Below are 22,790 nucleotides of genomic sequence, written 5' to 3'. Positions count from 1 at the left end.
TCAACAAGTTGTTTTACAACCTGCCGTAGTCCACCTGTTATAAAACTACAACTCCCAGCATGCTGGTCAGACCCTGCTTTATAGATAAATAAGATTCTATAAAAAAAACAAAAAAAAAAAAAAAACAAAGCTATCTATCTGGGTCTTACCTGACTAAGGGAATAATGTGGATAGATAGATAGATAGATAGATAGATAGATAGATAGATAGATAGATAGATAGATAATAGATAGATAGATAGATAGATGATAGATAGATAGATAGATAGATAGATAGATATGATAGATAGATAAAAAGATATGAGGATAGATGTGCTATACTGTTGATACTGTTGATAGATTTTTTTTATATAGAATCTATACAGCAGAGAGCTGCCAGCATGCTGGGATTTGTAGTTTTGCAACAGCTGGAATGCTGCAGGTTACTGACCATGGAATTTATTTGTTAATTTAGACAGATAAATAAGTAGCCAGATATCAGTTCTATTCATTATATGTAGCGCATTTGCTTATTATTTTTGTGACATATTATATATCTGGTTTTGCACAGAGATTATTATGTATGACTGTACGGCATATGCTACCACAAAATGTAGAATTACGCGGGGGAGGGGGGGTCTAAAAACAAGACGTTCCGCTATTACCTTTTTGTTGAGAGCAGTGTCCAATGTCTGGAGGGGCTTCTGACATGTAAACTTCTCTGGACGTATAAGGCCAATATCCAAGGGCTCGGCTGATAGCCTAATACCTCATAGCAGCTGATCAGTATGGCTCGGCTTATCCCAATGAAGATGTGAACTTGGGTCGTCCACGCTGGGTTTAGGCGAGTGTACGAAAAATCGTCTTATTTTCATTCAGATAAAATGGCCGATTTTCACCCGTATTCCATCCATGTGTCCATTTTTGACATCCGTATTGCATCCATTTTTATAAATCAATAGTTAAAAAATGGACACGATCAAAAACAGTTTCGTATATTAATAGTGACAACGTATCCGTAAAAATCGGATATAGCATGGATGTACATTATGTTTTACTGCACCTATAGACTTGAATGGACAGAAGACGAGCGCACGCTGCAACTTTCTGTGTCTGCATGAAAATGCTCTCCTCTGAACGGCCCTGTTCATTAATCATTGCTCACTTGCGTTTTCCTTTACTGCTTCTATTGATTCATTAGTCAAATACGGAGCATTTCCTCAATCCAAAACACCTGAAGAATTGACGTGTTGCTTCTTTTTCCACGTGGGAAAACATCACCGTGCGCATTATATGCGCGTTTACCCATTAAGTGATGCTTATTTCAAGAGTATTTGAAGTGAGGTTTTTTTATGTGGATTTTGGAGCGAATTCTGCTTCAAAATCCAAATGAAAATCTACTTCAAATATTCTTGTAATAAACTTCTTGCTGATTTCAGCTGTGTAGCGCGGCCTATGGTGCACATGGTGCTATTTCCCCCCCACCCATTTTTTTCCCCCACAATTAGGATATCAATCCTTGAGACTTCCAAATATGACTGCTGAATAAATCGAAGCAGAAAAAACACCTCATAAACAAAGTGGCGTCAAAAACATGCCGAAAAATGGCTGCCATTTCAACTAAGCTAAAATGGGTACAGCTGCACCATAGCAGCGGTGCCAGAAGGGGCCCAACATCCCCTCTGCCGCATAACAAGACATTAGGATTATATATGGCACCTGGAAGTGGGGGCCATTACACCTGTGCAGCTTGTCACAGGGATATTCCCTTTACTTTCCAGAGTTTTTGGCACAAATGTAAAAGTGTTTAGTAGGCCGAACACCGGCCCTATACCCAAACGGCTGCAACCTGTAGCAGTATTTAGAGGATTTTGCTTGGTAAAGGCCTCGTTGCCCATAGCAACCAATCAAAGCACAGCTTTTATTTCATAATCTGCCCTGGAAAAATGAAAGCTGTGTTCTGATTGGTTGCTATGGGCACCAAGAACAGGACTAGTCTTGGTTACTAGGGGGACTGTGGCTGTTAGGGCCTATGTGCATTGTTATATCCTGTCTGTATGGCCCTGAGAAGTCTCAGACATGTGTAAAATATATTGAGGTGTAATAAAGAAAATGTTACACAGAGGGCGGAGGAATTTCCCTCCATATAAATGATGAGTTGGTGATTGTCGCGTCTACTTCAGAGAACTTTATATATAGGGTGTGCGTTTCATCCTAAAACAAAGGCTTAGATACAACATTTAAAGAGGAGCCGTCTATGTCTGCAGCAGTAAATAACTGCATGTAATTACAGAGCTGTCATATTTAGTTCTCAGAAGTCTCCATGGTGCCTTACCTCTATTGTTCCTCCTGGAAATGGACCGTTACTATTATATCGGGCTGTTACTGTCACTCCTATCAGCAGGGCGTGTTCTACGGGACGCACTACATTAAGCCATTCCCGACATAGGACGTAATAGCACATCCTATGTCAGGTGCATGCAGGGGTGAACCTAGCCTCTCTGCTGCCTGAGGTGAACTGCAAAACGGTGCCTTCCCACACGTAGTAAAATCAGTACAAGTCCGACTCCCAGCAATGTGTGTGTCCCAGCAGGTCAGGAGACTGGGCACCTCTGCACCTCAGCCCGGGTAAGTAACAGTCACCTGCCGGGCACGCCGCACATTAGGTTGTTGTGACACTGCACTGTCACCAAGTGTCAGAGCAGGGATTACAGGGAGAGTTGGCACCACGTGTTCTGACTGCCGCTCTGCCGCCCCCTGTCTTTAAGGATGCTCTGCCGCCTGAGGCAAAGTATTCAACTTGCTTCATGATAGCAGCACCCCTGGGTGCATGAGTGTGGCGTAGGCTCAGGAGCTGAGCACGCACACACAACGGGTGTCGGCTGTGATAAACAGAGGGCATCCGCCGCTAACGGCAGCTCCGACCGCTCTTTAACCCTTTAAATGCTGCTGACTCCGACTCCTCCCCTCCTGTGACCTCATCACAGGTCCTGTGCGCACAGAGCAGCCATATATGTGGTAACATAGTAACATAGTAACATAGTTAGTAAGGCCGAAAAAAGACATTTGTCCATCCAGTTCAGCCTATATTCCATTATAATAAATCCCCAGATCTACGTCCTTCTACAGAACCTAATAATTGTATGATACAATATTGTTCTGCTCCAGGAAGACATCCAGGCCTCTCTTGAACCCCTCGACTGAGTTCGCCATCACCACCTCCTCAGGCAAGCAATTCCAGATTCTCACTGCCCTAACTGTAAAGAATCCTCTTCTATGTTGGTGGAAAAACCTTCTCTCCTCCAGACGCAAAGAATGCCCCCTTGTGCCCGTCACCTTCCTTGGTATAAACAGATCCTCAGCGAGATATTTGTATTGTCCCCTTATATACTTATACATGGTTATTAGATCGCCCCTCAGTCGTCTTTTTTCTAGACTAAATAATCCTAATTTCGCTAATCTATCTGGGTATTGTAGTTCTCCCATCCCCTTTATTAATTTTGTTGCCCTCCTTTGTACTCTCTCTAGTTCCATTATATCCTTCCTGAGCACCGGTGCCCAAAACTGGACACAGTACTCCATGTGCGGTCTAACTAGGGATTTGTACAGAGGCAGTATAATGCTCTCATCATGTGTATCCAGACCTCTTTTAATGCACCCCATGATCCTGTTTGCCTTGGCAGCTGCTGCCTGGCACTGGCTGCTCCAGGTAAGTTTATCATTAACTAGGATCCCCAAGTCCTTCTCCCTGTCAGATTTACCCAGTGGTTTCCCATTCAGTGTGTAATGGTGACATTGATTCCTTCTTCCCATGTGTATAACCTAACATTTATCATTGTTAAACCTCATCTGCGACCTTTCAGCCCAAGTTTCCAACTTATCCAGATCCATCTGTAGCAGAATACTATCTTCTCTTGTATTAACTGCTTTACATAGTTTTGTATCATCTGCAAATATCGATATTTTACTGTGTAAACCTTCTACCAGATCATTAATGAATATGTTGAAGAGAACAGGTCCCAATACTGACCCCTGCGGTACCCCACTGGTCACAGCGACCCAGTTAGAGACTATACCATTTATAACCACCCTCTGCTTTCTATCACTAAGCCAGTTACTAACCCATTTACACACATTTTCCCCCAGACCAAGCATTCTCATTTTGTGTACCAACCTCTTGTGCGGCATGGTATCAAACGCTTTGGAAAAATCGAGATATACCACGTCCAATGACTGGTGTGAGGCTTTGTGGGTGGAGATATATGTGGCTCTGCAGGGTGGGAAAAATAAGGTACTGCCCATGACAGACTCTCAAAATCAGGACTGCCCCGTTGGATACGGGACAGTTGGGAGGTCTGAATGTCTGACAGCTCCGTTTAGATGCATGGATCCTGCCTGGGCATCTGTTTTTGTGCCCATCACCCACCGCCACCTCGACATGCTGAAGACCCACGTGGCTGCTATGTTGGTGCTCTTATAATTATTTCATCAGGTCCTCTTTCCGCCGCCAGGGCACAAGTGAGACCTGGGCAAGACAAGGTTCAATAAAGCGGTCGAACAGGTTTCACAGTAAAAACAGATAAAATGCAACTCGACGATATTTAGAGCAGAATCCACATTATCCAGAATCCTCCCTCTCTGTCCCTCTTCCAGTATTGGTGTATTCATCCAATGATATAGATATCTGTCCTGCTGAGATCAGTAGTTCTACAAGCAATCACCGCCCACAATATTGGCCAAAGGTTGCCTCAGGGTATGTGCACACGTTGCGGATTTTGCTGCGGATCCGCAGCGGTTTTCCCTGAGTTTACAGTACCATGTAAACCTATGGAAAACAAAATCCGCAGTGCACATGCCATGTCCGCAGCATGTCAATTCTTTGTGCGGATTCCTCAGTGGTTTACACCTGCTCCATAATAGGAATCCGCAGGTGTAAAATCGCATGTGAAATCCGCACAAAAACCGCAAAATAATTGCGGTAAATCAGCAGTAATTCGTCAGGTAATCTGCAGTGCGGTTTACCTGTGGAATTACCAAAATTAGTCCGGAAAAATCCGCAGGACTTTCCACAACGTGTGCACGTAGCCTTAAAGAACAACTAGACATAGAGCGGTGCTGCCAGACATTAGCTTTGTATTATGTTTAGGTTTCGCCTGTGGGTGTTTGTCCCTGGAAGAAGCTGACGGACAAATCCCTTGGTTGGGTAGAAGCTGTTATGCCACGTGTTTGACATACAAAAATAAATTATTTAAAAAAAACACATAAAAAGTATGTGAAACTCGCAGAACGGCATCTTTTTCAAAACATGGGTTTCGCCTATCAGCTTCCTCCTGGGGCAAGCCAACAGGCAAAGCCAAGTAGATGGTGTGTTACGTGTTCGACTTTAATTTTTATGTGCTGTTATCTAATTTATTTGTGTGAGCACAATATAAAGCTAATTGTCCAGCAATAACGCTCTAAATCTAGTTGTTCTTTAAGGGAAACACATTACAGTATTGTGGGCATTTTTACTGCACAACAAAAGCTTAAAAACAACCCCCCCCCAAAAAAAAAAAAAATTTTTAAAAATGCAGAATTGCTTATGTATTTTTTACCATTTCATCCCATTTGTAATTTTTTTCCTTGTTTCAGTACATTATATGGTAAACTGAATGTCTTGTTGATCAGAATTTAAAACATAGTTTCTTCCAAAAATAGCACCACCCCTGTCCACAGGTTGTGTCTGGTATTGCAGCTCAGACCCATTCACTTCAATGGAGCTGCAATACCAAAAACACATCCCATGAGCAAGTGCGGTGCCATTTCGGGAGGATATACGCCATGTTTTTTTTTCTAATTCTGGTCATCCCCTGTAAATCTGAAGTTGTGAAGTAAATGTGCTAATAATCGGACCATTAAAGGGGAGCCGCATAGTGATATTTCTCTCCATATTATTTTCATTTCTTTTTGTTCAGGCATGTTATGTTTTTGGAGATTATTTTCACACCCATCACAATGAACAAAAGTCGGGGCTTTTTTTTTTTTTGGCGTGGTGGCGTGTTACATTCCCAGTGTGTATTGTGTTACCGCTTGTGCTGCGAAATGTGACCAGTTTAGAAACTTATGTGAGACGCCGCAGATTATACACAGATGGAAGGTTTTGGTTACTTTATCTAATGGTCTTTTCCACGATAATAGGGTCTAAATAAAATTCCAGCCTTACCTGTCCACATGTCCGTGCCGATGTCCATAGTAGATATACCTTTGAGATTACTATGTCACCTTGACTTGGGAAATGAAAAATACAGATGTAGCAGAGCTGACTGTGTTATCATAGCATTCTAGGCTCTAAGGTGTAGTAGGGTTACCTGCAATAATATTGCAGTCTACTATTGGGCATATGGAGTCTGCGCCAACAGTGACCACAGCCTGGATGAATACCATGGGATTTATGATCTGAAAACTGAGTGGAAACTCTAAATATTCCCCCAAAATCAAAACTCCTCAAAAAACGTGGCTTTATCTCTCGAAAAACTCAGCAAAAAGACTGTGCACACATTATTATTAGTCTACGTTCCCACAGTGAGCGTTTGGTGAGTTTTTGATGTTGCAGATTTTCTGCACCCATTAAGTAAAATAGGTTACTTGCATTTTTTTTTTTCTCAAAAAGTCACCAAAATGTCAACGTGGGAACATAGCCTTACTGTCCTTCATGGCAACATTTCATTGTCTGTGAGTCCTGGCAATATTTTGTCCAAACTGCATTGCAATGTTTCCCTATTGTATAAGATTTGGAGACAGGTATTGCAACCCCTGATGCAATTAAATGGTGGGTTTTTATCTCCCCCATTATCCTTGGACATACATACTAGGTCAGGGGTCCCCAACTCCAGGCCTCGAGGGCCGCCAACAGTGCAGGTTTTCAGGATTTCTTTAGTATTGCATCGGTGGTAATGTGATCATCTGCACAGGTGATGATTCCAACCCCTGTGCAATAATAAGGAAATCCTGAAAACCTGCACTGTTGGCGGCCCTCGAGGCCTGGAGTTGGGGACCACTGTACTAGGTGGAAAAGAATCCCAAAATGTAAGACTTTCCCCAAAGCAAGAGTGACTGTCCAAGCTCCATACTTTTTAGGCTATGTTCACATTAGCGTTGCGTCGCTATATTTAACATGGGGGCGCATGGACATGCGTTGTCTTGTGTTTTGTGACGCATGCGTCATTTTTGGCGCGTCAGGGTGCAGAGGACGCAGCAAGTTGCATTTTTTTTCCGTCCAAAATCAAGCCAAAAATGGACGCATGCGTCACAAAACAATGCGTTATTGCATGCGTTGTGCGTTGCGTCGCGTACGCAACACACAACAACGCAAATGTGAACGTAGCCTTACATTACCGTTCCGAGGACTGTCCTGGTAATATTGGGACTGTTGTCTTGGCCTAATTCCCCATTCCTCCAGTTTGGGTTCCCACTACACAATGCTAAAAAAGTATGGTCCCTACAACAGCTGCAGAGGATAGCACTTATGGAGTACAATATGCCATAACCTGCTGTGTTCATCTTAATAGGGGTGGGGAGCCGACATATTTGCTATTAATTTGGTGGTAGGATTTAGGAATCCGTGCCCCTATTTTAGTATAAAAATCCTTATTATTTTATTATGCTTACCTATATAGCGCCATTAATTCCTCAGCGCTTTACAGACATTCTCTGCACTGTCCCCATTGGAGCTCAGAATCTAGATTCCCTATCAGTATGTCTTTGGAATGTGGGAAGAAACCGGAGACCCCGGAGGAAACCCACACAAACAGGAAGAGAACATGCAAACTCCTTGCAGATGTTGTCCTTGGTGGGATTTGAGCCCAGGACCCCAGCACTGCACTGCTAACCACTGAGCCATCTTGCTGCCTTTTTTTTAGCATTAGATGGTACATGACACTGGATTTAAGCGTCCCGCCAGCGCCCACAGTGTTAATACCAGACGCATCCCCATAAGAACAGGTATTAGTTTGCTGACAGTGATACAATGTTTTTTTCACCTTTGTATTATCAAATATCGCTTGTTACATAAACTTCCCTTCTCTCTTGGTGATGGCTTTATGATTCGGGTTGTCACCTAACCCCTTTAGGGCCGTGTTTAATACTACGCCGCGGAGCGTGAAAGATTAGGCGGAATCATCAGATGGGTTTTCTTAGAAACCCGCAACCGACAGCAAACAGCTCTTTGTGGTGGTGAATGTAGGCTGCATTTCTTGCCCTATATTTCAGCATTTCTCAGGAACTTTGGGTTCTAGTGCCTGGAAATTGTTCACATAGTTTACGTGTAAATTCTAAAATATGTAATTTTACACTTTTATGCCGTCGCTGCTGAGATCTCGTTAAAGGGAAGGTGCCGCGATTTTTTAATTTTGCATTAATAATTCTTGATTATATAATCAATTATTTTTAATTTATTAATTTTTAATTTAGCCACTAAGGGCTACCGTTTTCATTTAGTGGGATGTAAGTGTCTGAGCACGACACTTACACACCTCATATACGGTAACAAAGGGGCTGTCCACAAATCTGCAGTGTTATGGCGGTGGGGGCATATCCTTTATGTAGCTCCTTTCTTGCTGTCTTCTAATATTAGGCAATAAATGGGCACCATCTTCCAGTGTCAATCCTTTGTAATGCAAGGAAAAACTACAGAAAAACTACTCTTGCCTTTGTGTATGCAGTTTCTATGCAGACCTATTGGTCACCATGGATACAGACAACAAAACAAATTCTATAATCTGATCCTGTGGTGATGTGCTCATCTCTACTGTTTGTAGGTTAGCAAGAAGAGGGGTTTGGAAAGTGGAGGAATACATGGCTGCAGGATCCGACTACACAGGGTTTGTCTGTTGTCTGTTACCATGGAGAAACTGAGGATGGGTGAACATAAGTCACATTAAGAATGGTCCAAATATTCTGCAACTCATAGAAATTGTAGTGTATTAGATGGAGCCATCCTAAAAGTAATTGTCGGTTCTTTAACAAACCTGCCACAAAATTTAGGATAAGAAGCCAAGCCAGACACATGTTTCAGGGTGTTTACTCCTCATCAGTGCAAAGCAAGAGATCTGGCTCAGGACTTTGCTTAACTATTACAGCTAGGTATGGGTTTTAAAACAGGGGTGTCAAACTGCATTCCTCGAGGGCTGCAAACAGGTCACGTTTTCAGGATTTCCTTTTATTGCACAGGCGATAATTTAATCACCAACTCATTATTTGTGTAGGTGATTAAATTATCACCTGTGCAGTACAAGGAAATCCTGAAAACATGACCTGTTTGCAGCCCTCGAGGAATGCAGTTTGACACCCCTGTTTTAAAACATTCTCCAGCATTTAAAAAAAAAAAAGTTTAAGAACCGTCCAAGGACTATAGGAAGAGACAAGATTAGTCCGGTGCGACCCCGTCTGGGTTGACGTGACAAGCTGTAGGTCACACATTGGATGGAATATGTTGTTTCAGTAGCTTCATTTTTCTACAGTTTCAGCCTTGTTTGCATTCAGTGCAGTTCAGGAAAATTCTTACATGGAAACGATCAACAAGTAGCTGTTGACGGATCTGATTTTTTTAAATAAAGTGTCTATAATAGTATCTATATATTAGTGATATATGAATCATTAACACTTTAAAGGTGGAAGGAAATTATATAAAAAAAAGTCTGCTTTTTTTTTTTTTTTAAGAAATAGCGCCACACCTGTGCTTAGTCTCTGGCAGGTATTGCAGCATTCCAGTGAACAGGGGTGAGCTGCAATAACAGACACAACCTGAGGATGAGGGCGGCCCTTATATTAGAAGACAGCAGCCATAATTTCCTACAAACCCTCCAATACCCTTATAGTTCTGCTCATTAAAGGAAACCTGTCAGCATGCTGCATTGTATACAGAACTAGTCTTATGGCCATCTATCTAAATATTCTATGGCTTCTTCCAAGCGCTGACAGGTTCCTTTTAACTCGTGAATATCTAATATACGAGGCTGACATACTGAAAAAATAAATAAAGCCATATATAAGGTGCTTTAGGGCTATCCTGCTTGCTGATGGTTTCCAGATTTTGTTTTTCTGCATTCCATTAGTAGTCTAGATACAAACGATGCAGTGATGAGCCGGTGAATCACCGTGTGGCTATAGGTGGAGATCGGACGGATCCGACATGTTGCAGCTCATCGTTGCGCTGAGAGATATTCCCGCGAATTGCCTTTATATAAAGCGCGGGCGTCATCCTATAATTAACCCCGTTCCACCAGTTCTGTTTACAGCCCGTCTCTAGGGGAGAACGTCAGGATTTTCTTTTCTTTTTTTTCCTTGTTGGAGGCAGATGCAAAGCAGTTTCTCGAAATGTCATCACCTTCTGCCTTTTTATAGACTTGTCATAAGGAAGTCACAGACAGCTCAGTCGTCCCTTTAATAATAATCTTAATAATCTTTATTTTTTATATAGCGCTAACATATTCCGCAGCGCTTTACATTTTGCACACATTATCATCACTGTCCCCGATGGGGCTCACAATCTAGAATCCCTATCAGTATGTCTTTGGAATGTGGGAGGAAACCGGAGTGCCCAAAGGAAACCCACGCAAACACGGAGAGAACATACAAACTCTTTGCAGATGTTGTCCTGGGTGGGATTAGAACCCAGGACCCCAGCGCTGCAAGGCTAACCACTGAGCCACCATGCTAGGGATTGTCCCTTTTTAAAAAAAACTTATTGTAAAAAAAAAAACCAACACAACTGCATTTTATTTTCCCTCCCCAGTCCAGTGATGTGTCTCCGGCCCTGCCCTGGTCTGTGGTTTGACTGCTTTGGACCTGGGGAGGGTAAGTTCTGTTTTTTTTCACAACAAATTGAGCAAAACGTTTTCTCAAATCCCATTACGTCTGTGCACACAGGTTGCGTTTTTTTTTGCTGCCTTTGCATTAGGATTACAATGCAATCCACAGGTAAAACACAGGTCATTTTACCTGCGGATTCTGCCGAATCCTCGCGGAAAAATCCACAATGGAATCTGCAACGTGTGCACAAACCCTAAGTCTCCTTACACTGGCATGTCAGGTATGTCTCTCTACACAAGGAGAGAAATTACTCCTTAGACACTAATTAAAAAGGGAAATTTGGTTTTACTGGCGTTACCCTGAACTCGTCATAATAATTATCATAATTGGATACTATTTAGCCCTTTTTTGTGTAATATATGGCAGTATTATTTATGAAATATATAGCTTTTATGGCGTGTTCACACTGGGTTTTTCATGGGTTCAAAAACACTAAGTTTCCAAGCAGAAACTTCTACAAGAACCTCTTTTTTTTTTTTTGTTTTTTTAGGAGTTTTCCTTTTTCTTAAACGTTCCTTGCAGCCTTTTGATTGGACGGTGCCTATTTTGAAGAGGTTTCGTTCAGGACCTGCTTCAAAGAAGTAACATGCATTTTGCCTTTCCACCAGCATTTCTTCCATATCCTCTTAAAAAAAAAAAGCCCCCAAAACTCATATGAATAGAAAGAGGTTTTCAAGCGGATTTTGTAGCGGATCCATTCAAAAAAAAAGACTCCGTGTGACCAAAGTCTTAGGCTATGTTCACACATTGCGTTTTTGCTGCGTTTTTCTTTTCTGTAGGCAAAACCAGCTTTCTTGGCAGTAAAGAAGCTACTTAAAAAAATCAGGTTTTGCTGCGTTTTTATTGTCTCTTATGGATGCTGGTAAAGTTTAATGCCCCCCCCCCAAAAAAAAAAAAAAAACATGATGCAACTTCTTAGGTTTTTGCACCAAAAAAGCAGCAAAACCCGACACCTGCGTTTTTTTGCTACGTTTTTGCACTTGCTCATTGCTTTCTATGGGTGAAAAAAAGTTGCAAAAATGCTGAAAGAAGTGACATGCTGCAGTTTTCCAAATCAGTCAGGAAAAAAAAAAAAAACAATTTGTGTGCATGAGATTTCTGAAATCGCTTTTGCTCAGACTGTAAAACGCAGCTTAAAATTTACGTTAAATAAATGCAGCAAAAAATCAGCATGTGGACATAGTCTATTCTCTCCTTTTCCCTACTTCTTAAACATTTTTGGGGCATAGGAGGCTCTTCTAGGTGTCTTGATCCTGACTCTGCTTTTGCCGAGATATAGAAAACCAGGAGACATGACGGAACTTTCCATCAGGATGTCAGAATGTTCAGACGACGACTTCTGCAGTAAAATGATCATAAATTGATTGGAAGTTGAAGCGGGAAATTGAAGTGTACAGTTTATGGTCGGAGCCTGGTTTATGGCGCCCCTGGAGGGATGTTGGCATCATCGGATGATTTTAACCACAAGATGCTTCACTACTAGCAAACTAAAGGGGTGTCCAGTGTGAAAAAAAACAAAAAAAATAGCTGCTTTCTTCCAGGAACAGCGCCACCCCTGTCCATGGGTTGTGTCTGGTATTGCAGGTCATCTCTATTGAAATGAATTGGGACTGAGTGCAATACCGCAAACAAACTATGGATAGGTGTGGCGCTGTTTCTTAAAAAAACGCAGACATGTTTTTCTATTTCTTTGTCTCTTGTCGCAGCAGCTTTGATTGTAACGGCAGCTTATTTGAAAATCCATTGCATTCATCCATGGAATTAAAAAAAAAAAAAAAAAAGTTTTTAGAATTTTTTTAACTTCATTCCGGTAGTTTGAGGAGTTTCAATACCTGCAATACCACTAACAGCCTTTAGACTGGGGTGGTGCTGTTTTTAAAGCTGACGCCCCCTTCATTGTGTAGTGGCCATTGCTCGGTACTGCAACTCCTATTTAAAATAAATACGACCTGAGCTGCAGTACCAGAGTTTGGCCACTATACGGTGTATGGCACTGTTGCGTTTTGGCTGATCGGCGGGGGTGGCGGGTACAAGACCTCCACCGACCCAATATTAACCCTTTATCCTATGTCATAGGCCATCCATACAGTAAGCCCGGTCAACCCCTTTAAATAAACGTATTGCACAATAACAAAGAAATAATGAATGTTTCCTCTTGGGCGTGTCATCATCATCTTCAGCTAGAATAATTAGCCAATTACATTTTTTTCTTCATTTAATCTGTTGCTAATTTAATCCTCGACACTTGTCTATGTTGTGCAAAAGAGACTACACACCCATTGGTCTCGCCCGGGCACAGGGCATAGGTTATACCAGTCTCGTGGGGTGGTAGAGGTGGCTCAGGGCCAAGACAGATGGCTGCCAGGTGACAGGAGATCCCTGCACTGTCTTACATTAAAGGGACGGTATCCATAGAGATAAGAAGGTATCAATCGAAAATCACTGGGTACCATGTAATGCCTTAATTCCCCAGTGGTGGTGCTGTAGGGAGATTGAATACTTGCTGCAAAGTGGCCTTGCAGATTTCACTTGATCGTTGAGATCCTCAGGAGCAGAGCAGTATGTGATCAGATTATTTTTTGCCCAAACTTTAAAAAAAAAAAAAATCGTAAAGGGAATTTGTCAGCTGTTTTTTGCAATTTTATCTTAGAGCAGCATAATAAAGAGAGCCCGATTCCAGGGATGTATCACTTACTGTACTGTGTGTTGTAGTTTCACTACAATCAGTGTTTTATCAGAAGGAGATTATCACTACAGGACTAGGTGTCACGTGCAGTACGGTCCAGCTAATCTGTGTAATCCCGCCCCCACCACTGATTGGCAGATTGCTGACACAGCAAACAGGAAGCTACCAATTAGTGGTGTGGGCGGGGTTATACACGGCTCAGCAATCCAAGCTCTGCTACATCTACAGCAGAGAAAACAGGGATTGTACCAAAACTACAACAAGCAGCCTAGTAAGTGATACATTGCTGGAATCAGGATCTCTTGCCCTATATTGTGCTGCTTTCAGATTACATAGCAAAAACCTGCAGTGCTCACAGATTCCCTTTAAAGCGGTTGTCCAATTTTTTTGGGTCACCGCTCCTGAATATTGACAGTACGCACCGGCGCAGGGACACTGGATCCGGCCCGCTTCAGAGGTGTTCTTGCAACGTATATACCCAATAGTCTGCAAGATTGCACTTTTTTCCTTAGGAGCCGGCCACCTCTAATAGACTGCAGAGGTGGCCGGTAACCTAGACAATGAGCAGTAAACAATAAAACAAAAAAATCTCTTGGTTTTTGCTGTTTTTAATAACTGGTACGTTGGAAAGCTGCTTGTTTTTACAGGGACTTTGCAATTTTACCCAATTAGGAAGATAAACAAATAGATAATTCTTACAAATTATACAAATTAATGATGGATCATCTGGAGAGCGCAGTCCGTTTATTTCTTGCACAAGTGGAACATCCTGTGCAAAAGCGAACAAACAGCAATTAGTACACAATGCCGGAGCCAATTCCAAAACAAACTGCTCCTTCCTGCACCCCGGCCGCCTGTGCCAATTATCCGGAGAGCTGACACCAAAACAAAGTGTATGCCACCGTATGCGGCAGTGTCCGGAGGGCTATGTACAAGCTGGGCAGGGGGCACTTACTCACTGCTCATGGGGTTAATTCCTCTACTCTTCACTGGTAATATAAGGATCATGCGAGATTAAAAAAACAGCGCCACCCTTGTCCATAGGCTGTGTCTGGTAATGCAGCTTAACCCCTTAAAGGGAACCTATCATAGTGATATTTTTTTTGTAGAGATCCAATGTTCCAGTCATGCAAAATCTAGTGTAAACGTTATATGGAACTGCCCCGAGGTTGTGTCAGGAAGAAGCAATCCAAGTGCATTGACACCCTCTCCGATTTGCATATGGCTTCTAGGCTAGATCTCTCATGACCGGCACATCGGATCTTTACAAAAAACAGGGATCGTTTTTTATTGGGAGACGCTCAGCTATGCCGCCATATCACTACTGCCGTATAACGTGCTGTATGGTTCCCTTTAAATGATTAGCGCTGAGCCTGTGGATAAGAATGGTGTCATGTCAGGATGATTGCAAGAGATAAGTGGATGCCCAGCAATTCAGCAGCTCCCATAGGTATTTGATCGGCGCCATGTTTATCTTTTTTGGATATAAATTTGGACATGGATCCATCAAACGGTGCCAGAAACTGTCACAAATTGTCCTAAATTGTCTTGATGAATCGGCCTCCTAGAGGTGATACTGTAGGTCAGCAGTGGCCATACCCAGTGAGCATACCCAATGACCATACCCAGTGGCCATACCCAATGACCATACCCAGTGGCCATACCCAGTGACCATACCCAGTGGCTATACCCAGTGACCATACCCTGTGACCATACCCAATGACCATACCCAGTGGCTATACCCAGTGACCATACCCAGTGGCTATACCCAGTGACCATACCCAGTGACCATACCCAGTGACCATACCCAGTGACCATACCCAGTGGCTAAACCCAGTGACCATACCCAGTGACCATACCCAGTGACCATACCCAGTGACCATACCCAGTGACCATACCCAGTGGCTATACCCAGTGACCATACCCAGTGGCTATACCCAGTGACCATACCCAGTGACCATACCCAGTGACCATACCCAGTGACCATACCCAGTGGCTAAACCCAGTGACCATACCCAGTGACCATACCCAGTGACCATACCCAGTGGCTATACCCAGTGACCATACCCAGTGGCTAAACCCAGTGACCATACCCAGTGACCATACCCAGTGACCATACCCAGTGGCTAAACCCAGTGACCATACCCAGTGACCATACCCAGTGACCATACCCAGTGACCATACCCAGTGGCTATACCCAGTGACCATACCCAGTGGCTATACCCAGTGACCATACCCAGTGACCATACCCAGTGACCATACCCAGTGGCTAAACCCAGTGACCATACCCAGTGACCATACCCAGTGACCATACCCAGTGACCATACCCAGTGACCATACCCAGTGACCATACCCAGTGGCTATACCCAGTGACCATACCCAGTGACCATACCCAATGACCATACCCAGTGACCATACCCAGTGGCTAAACCCAGTGAGCATACCCAATGACCATACCCAGTGGCTATACCCAGTGACCATACCCAGTGACCATACCCAGTGACCATACCCAGTGACCATACCCAGTGGCTAAACCCAGTGAGCATACCCAATGACCATACCCAGTGGCTATACCCAGTGACCATACCCAGTGACCATACCCAGTGACCATACCCAGTGGCTATACCCAGTGACCATACCCAGTGCCCATACCCAGTGACCGTACCCATTGGCCATACCCAGTGACCATAACCAGTGGCCATACCCAGTGACCATACCCAGTGACCATACCCACTGACCATACCCACTGACCATACCCATTGGCCATACCCAGTGACCATACCCAGTGTCCATACCCAGTGTCCATACCCAGTGTCCATACCCAGTGTCCATACCCACTGACCATACCCATTGGCCATACCCAGTGACCATACCCAGTGTCCATACCCAGTGTCCATACCCAGTGTCCATACCCAGTGACCGTACCCAGTGACCGTACCCATTGGCCATACCCAGTGACCATACCCAGTGACCATACCCAGTGACCGTACCCGTTGGCCATACCCAGTGACCATACCCAGTGACCATACCCAGTGTCCATACCCAGTGTCCATACCCATTGGCCATACCCAGTGACCATACCCAGTGACCATACCCAGTGACCATACCCAGTGTCCATACCCAGTGTCCATACCCACTGACCATACCCATTGGCCATACCCATTGGCCATACCCAGTGTCCATACCCAGTGTCCATACCCAGTGACCGTACCCAGTGACCGTACCCATTGGCCATACCCAGTGACCATACCCAGTGACCATACCCAGTGTCCATACCCAGTGTCCATACCCACTGACCATACCCATTGGCCATACCCAGTGACCATACCCAGTGTCCATACCCAGTGTCCATACCCACTGACCATACCCATTGGCCATACCCAGTGACCATACCCATTGGCCATACCCAGTGACCATACCCAGTGACCATACCCAGTGTCCATACCCACTGACCATACCCATTGGCCATACCCAGTGACCATACCCATTGGCCATACCCAGTGACCATACCCAGTGACCATACCCAGTGTCCATACCCAGTGTCCATACCCAGTGACCATACCCAGTGGCCATACCCAGTGACCATACCCAGTGTCCATACCCAGTGGTCATACCCACCGACCATACCCAGTGGCCATACCCAGTGGCTATACCCAGTGACCATACCCAGTGGCCATACCCAGTGTCCATACCCAGTGACCATACCCAGTGTCCATACCCAGTGACCATACCCAGTGACCATACCCAGTGGCCATACCCAGTGTCCATACCCCGTGGTCATACCCACCGACCATACCCAGTGACCATACCCAGTGGCTATACCCAGTGTCCATACTGAGTCTGCTCATAGCTGAGCTTCACCCTCAGAGCGTCTGCACCAACACACAACCCAGTACAATCTACGATCCTGTTTGGAAAAAATATGTCTAAATTTTTAAATAAGCCTCATGTGATGTGATGTATGGTTGGTTGCTTCTTACTAGTGCAGCCAGGATCCAAGTCCATTGACCATTGGATGCATTCAGAAAAAAGGAGAGAAAAAAGGATCCATCGGCCGGATACAAATAACATTTGCTATTTATTTTATTCCGTTAAAAGGAAAGAAAGTGATGTCCAGGCAGATTAAAGAGTCCAACAGCTAATGTTACTTGTATCCAGCCTATGGATCCTTCTTCCTCTAATTTTTCTGAATATGATCCTGTTTTCTTGCTATTGAGCTCTGGATATTAATCTGTCCTCGCTGTGATATGGATGAATTATCACCATTTTGTGCCCAGTTCTCCTGCTGTAATTATACCCATAACAGTAATTATATATTAACCTCGCACATTTGCATGTAGAACATCGTGTCCTCCAACAGAGAAAACGTACACATCTGATTTTCTAGAGCGAAATGTGACATTTTTCATCCTATCAATTTTTTGCCAGTGTCCTTGCTGTCAGCAAATGGAATCATTCTCATTTAAAGAGGAACCGTCACTTGTGATAAATATATATCTTTATTCCCTGGTGTGAATGGCGCTGTTCTCCTGAATCCGGCGATGTTTTTCTTTTCTTCCTGCTCCTCTCCGTTCCTGAGATATGGCCTCCTCTTTCCTGTATATAAATCTAGTCCTTTTATCCAACTGGGAGGGATCGTTAAGAAACCTCTGAAGGCCACGCCCATATGGCTACAAAGACTAGCTTTACACGCAGGAAAGAAAGGGCCATATCTCAGCAACGGTGAGGAGCAGGAAGAAAAGAAAAACATCGCCGGATTCAGGAGAACAGCGGCAGATCAAAAATGGACATATTAATGGCAAGGTACAGGTCTCCTTTAAATCCAGAAGTGGTAAATTTGTCCTGATCATGTCCATGGCAAAGGGAGTCTGGTACATTTGTACAGTTATCAACCTTCGGATGTAAAGAAGACTATTTCTATTCAATCACAGCAAGCAGAGATTGTGAAAAAGTATTAGAAACTTTGCTGTTAGGCTGCGAAGTGCAGTGAATACAGCGCCGGTACATGGAATATTGTATTTTACTAGTTTTGTTCTCTTATTGTAATAACGATGCCTCATTCTATAGACTGATATTGTCATTTGCTGAATTGCTTACAATTTGTGTTTTTTTCTTGTTTTCTTGTCTAATAATGTTTTTTTTTCTTCATTTTCAGGAATATATTCTAAAAGGTAAATTACTTATTTACATTCCTTATTTAGCCATTACAAAGAGAAAACAAATGGTAATTATTGTGGGTAATATATGAACACATATCAATCAGCAGCCATATAACATCATGTACCCCGTACTAATGACCGCATATTCATTTTCTGTGCAACGTGAAAGTCATTATATAGTAGATGACCGCATAGCCATTATATAGTATATGACATCATAGCCATGATATCGTATATGACAGCATAGCCATTATACAGTATATGAAAGCATAGCCATTATATAATATATGAAAGCTTAGCCATTATATAATATATGAAAGCATAGCCATTATATAGCATATGAAAGCATAGCCATTATATAGCATATGAAAGCATAGCCATGATATCGTATATGACAGCATAGCCATTATATAATATATGAAAGCACTAGATTGTGGCCCGATTCTAACGCATCGGGTATTCTAGAATATGCATGTCCCTGTAGTATATGGACAATGATGATTCCAGAATTCGCGGCAGACTGTGCCCGTCGCTGATTGGTCGAGGCAACCTTTATGACATCATCGTCGCCATGGCAACCATTATGACATCTACGTCGATACTGTGCCCGTCGCTGAATCAGAAACGTGAGATGTCTACGTCCTTTATGACATCATCGTCGCTGTGCCCATTGCTGATTGGTCGAGGTCTGGCGGCCTCGACCAATCAGCATCGTCGCTGTGCCCGTTGCTGATTGGTCGAGGCCTGGCATAGTTTCTGCGCTGTATCCTGATGTATTCTAGAATATGCATGTCCCCGTAGTATATGGACAATGATGATTCCAGAATTCGCGGCAGACTGTGCCCGTCGCTGATTGGTCGAGGCAACCTTTATGACATCATCGTCGCCATGGCAGCCATTTATGACATCATCGTCGCTGTGCCCGTTGCTGATTGGTCGAGGCCTGGCGGCCTCGACCAATCAGAGACGCAGGATGTCTACGTCCTTTATGACATCATCGTCGCTGTGCCCGTCGCTGATTGGTCAGAGACGCGGGATTTCTACGTCGATGCTGTGCCCGTCTCTGATTGGTCGAGGCCTAGCGGCCTCAACCAATCAGAGACGCGGGATTTCCTGGACAGACAGACAGACAGAAAGACAGACAGACAGACGGAAAAACCCTTAGACAATTATATATATACTAGATTGTGGCCCGATTCTAACGCATCGGGTATTCTAGAATATGCATGTCCCCGTAGTATATGGACAATGATGATTCCAGAATTCGCGGCAGACTGTGCCCGTCGCTGATTGGTCGAGGCAACCTTTATGACATCATCGTCGCCATGGCAACCATTATGACATCTACGTCGATACTGTGCCCGTCGCTGAATCAGAAACGTGGGATTTCTACGTCCTTTATGACATCATCGTCGCTGTGCCCGTTGCTGATTGGTCGAGGCCTGGCCATGTCCCAGTAGTATATGAACAATGATGATTCCAGAATTCGCGGCAGACTGTGCCCGTCGCTGATTGGTCGAGGCGACCTTTATCACATCATCGTCGCCATGGCAACCATTATGACATCATCGTTGCTGTGCCCGTTGCTGATTGGTCGAGGCCGCCAGGCCTCGACCAATCAGAGACGCGGGATTTCTACGTCGATGCTGTGCCGGTCTCTGATTGGTCGAGGCCTGGCGGCCTCGACCAATCAGAGACGCGGGATTTCCAGGACAGACAGACAGACAGACGGAAAAACCCTTAGACAATTATATATATAGATAGATATGACAGCATAGCCATTATATAGTACATGAAAGCATAGCCACTATATAGGATATGACAGCATAGCCGTTATATAGTATATGACAGCATAGCCATTATATAGTATATGACAGCATAGCCATTACATAGTATATGAAAGCATAGCCATTATATAGTATATGAAAGCATAGCCATTATATAGTATATGAAAGCATAGCCATTATATACTATATGAAAGCATAGCCATTATATAATATATGACAGCGTAGCCATTATATAGTATATGAAAGCATAGCCATTATATAATATATGAAAGCATAGCCATTATATAATACTAGATTGTGGCCCGATTCTAACGCATCGGGTATTCTAGAATATGCATGTCAATGATGATTCCAGAATTCGCGGCAGACTGTGCCCGTCGCTGATTGGTTGAGGCAACCTTTATGACATCATCGTCGCCATGGCAACCATTATGACATCTACGTCGATACTGTGCCCGTAGCTGAATCAGAAACGCGGGATTTCTACGTCCTTTATGACATCATCGTCGCTGTGCCCGTCGCTGATTGGCTGATCGCCCGTCTAACGCATCGGGTATTCTAGAATATGCATGTCCCTGTAGTATATGGACAATGATGATTCCAGAATTCGCGGCAGACTATGCCCATCGCTGATTGGTCGAGGCAACCTTTATGACATCATCGTTGCCATGGCAACCATTATGACATCTACGTCGATACTGTGCCCGTCGCTGAATCAGAAACGTGGGATTTCTACGTCCTTTATGACATAATCGTCGCTGTGCCCGTTGCTGATTGGTCGAGGCCTGGCGGCCTCGACCAATCAGAGATGCGGGATATCTACGTCCTTTATGACATCATCGTCGCTGTGCTCGTCGCAGATTGGTCGAGGCCTGGCGGGGGACTACTACGGGGACATGCATATTCTATCTAGAATACCCGATGCGTTAGACGGGCGATCAGCCAATCAGCGACGGGCACAGCGACGATGATGTCATAAAGGACGTAGAAATCCCGCGTTTCTGATTCAGCTACGGGCACAGTATCGACATAGATGTCATAATGGTTGCCATGGCGACGATGATGTCATAAAGGTTGCCTCAACCAATCAGCGACGGGCACAGTCTGCCGCGAATTCTGGAATCATCATTGACATGCATATTCTAGAATACCCGATGCGTTAGAATCGGGCCACAATCTAGTATAGTACATAAAAGCATAGCCATTATATAGTACATGAAAGCATAGCCATTATATAGTATATGACAGCATGGCCATTATACAGTACATGAAAGCATAGCCATTATATAGTATATGACAGCATGGCCATTATACAGTACATGAAAGCATAGCCATTATATAGTACATGAAAGCATAGCCATTATACAGTACATGAAAGCATAGCCATTATATAGTACATGAAAGCATAGCCATTATATAGTACATGACAGCATAGGCATTATACAGTACATGAAAGCATAGCCATTATATAGTATATGACAGCATGGCCATTATACAGTACATGAAAGCATAGCCATTATATAGTACATGAAAGCATAGCCATTATATAGTACATGAAAGCATAGCCATATTCTGAGAGTTTATGACTGCATGACACCAACGAGAATTAACCAATTTTATTTCTATTTTTTTCCTGATCAGAATCACTTTACTTTCAATCAAATTCAAGTGCCCCCGTCACATACTGGACGCTTCCTCCCGAATCGCTCACCATATCCACCGTATCTCTGCATGAAGGGCCGTCGTGTAAACCGTGCATACGGATTAACATTTCGGTGAACGCCTCGGGTAGGTGACACACGGCACCGTCTGTTCTTTATTACACTGTGATGGCAGATTGGCACAAGTTGCTTTAAGTGTACCAGAACTGAGCTGCAATACCACACACGGCCTTTAGACTAGAGTGGCGCTGTTATTCATAATCTCCAGGGGCAGCGTATGGTGGCTCAGTGGTTAACACACAATGGCTCAGTGGTTAGCATTGTTGCTTTGCAACACTGAGGTCCAGGGTCCAAATCTCACGATGACTTATTGTTTGTTTGTGCATGTGCGCCTGTTTACACTATGACGCAATTGATCGGGCCGAGACAATTTTAGCAACCTTTGTTACGGAGTAATGTTTATAGACGTATTAACCAGTTATCGGGGCGGAATGTGCAAATTCCTTCATGCAACTTCAGCTCAGTGATTATTGTGACGGCTGTGAGTGGTTGTGGCGTCGTGTATACACTTAAAGGGGGTTTCCATTACATTCATATCCTTTATGGCGCTATTTATAGGTTTAACATGTGTTACCCATGCACAGGATAGGTGATAAATTTATGCTATGGCT

At 43.7% G+C, this 22,790-nt stretch overlaps 1 protein-coding gene across 1 annotated transcript in view; it reads left to right on the top strand.

The window, feature by feature from the left end:
• The window catches only part of IL17RE (interleukin 17 receptor E), a 49,693-nt gene that overhangs the window by 1,111 nt on the left and 25,792 nt on the right, over window positions 1–22,790 (top strand). The window contains exons 2-3 of the mRNA XM_069736404.1: window positions 18,668–18,683; window positions 22,100–22,246. Coding sequence (XP_069592505.1) covers window positions 18,668–18,683; window positions 22,100–22,246 — 163 coding nt within the window. The remainder of the gene's footprint in view (window positions 1–18,667; window positions 18,684–22,099; window positions 22,247–22,790) is intronic.

The sequence above is a fragment of the Ranitomeya imitator genome, chromosome 8 (assembly GCF_032444005.1).
Source record: "Ranitomeya imitator isolate aRanImi1 chromosome 8, aRanImi1.pri, whole genome shotgun sequence".
Classification (NCBI taxonomy): domain Eukaryota; kingdom Metazoa; phylum Chordata; class Amphibia; order Anura; family Dendrobatidae; genus Ranitomeya; species Ranitomeya imitator.
The sequence above is the reverse complement of the archived record's forward strand: the minus strand, read 5'-3'. Positions and strand labels throughout refer to the sequence as shown.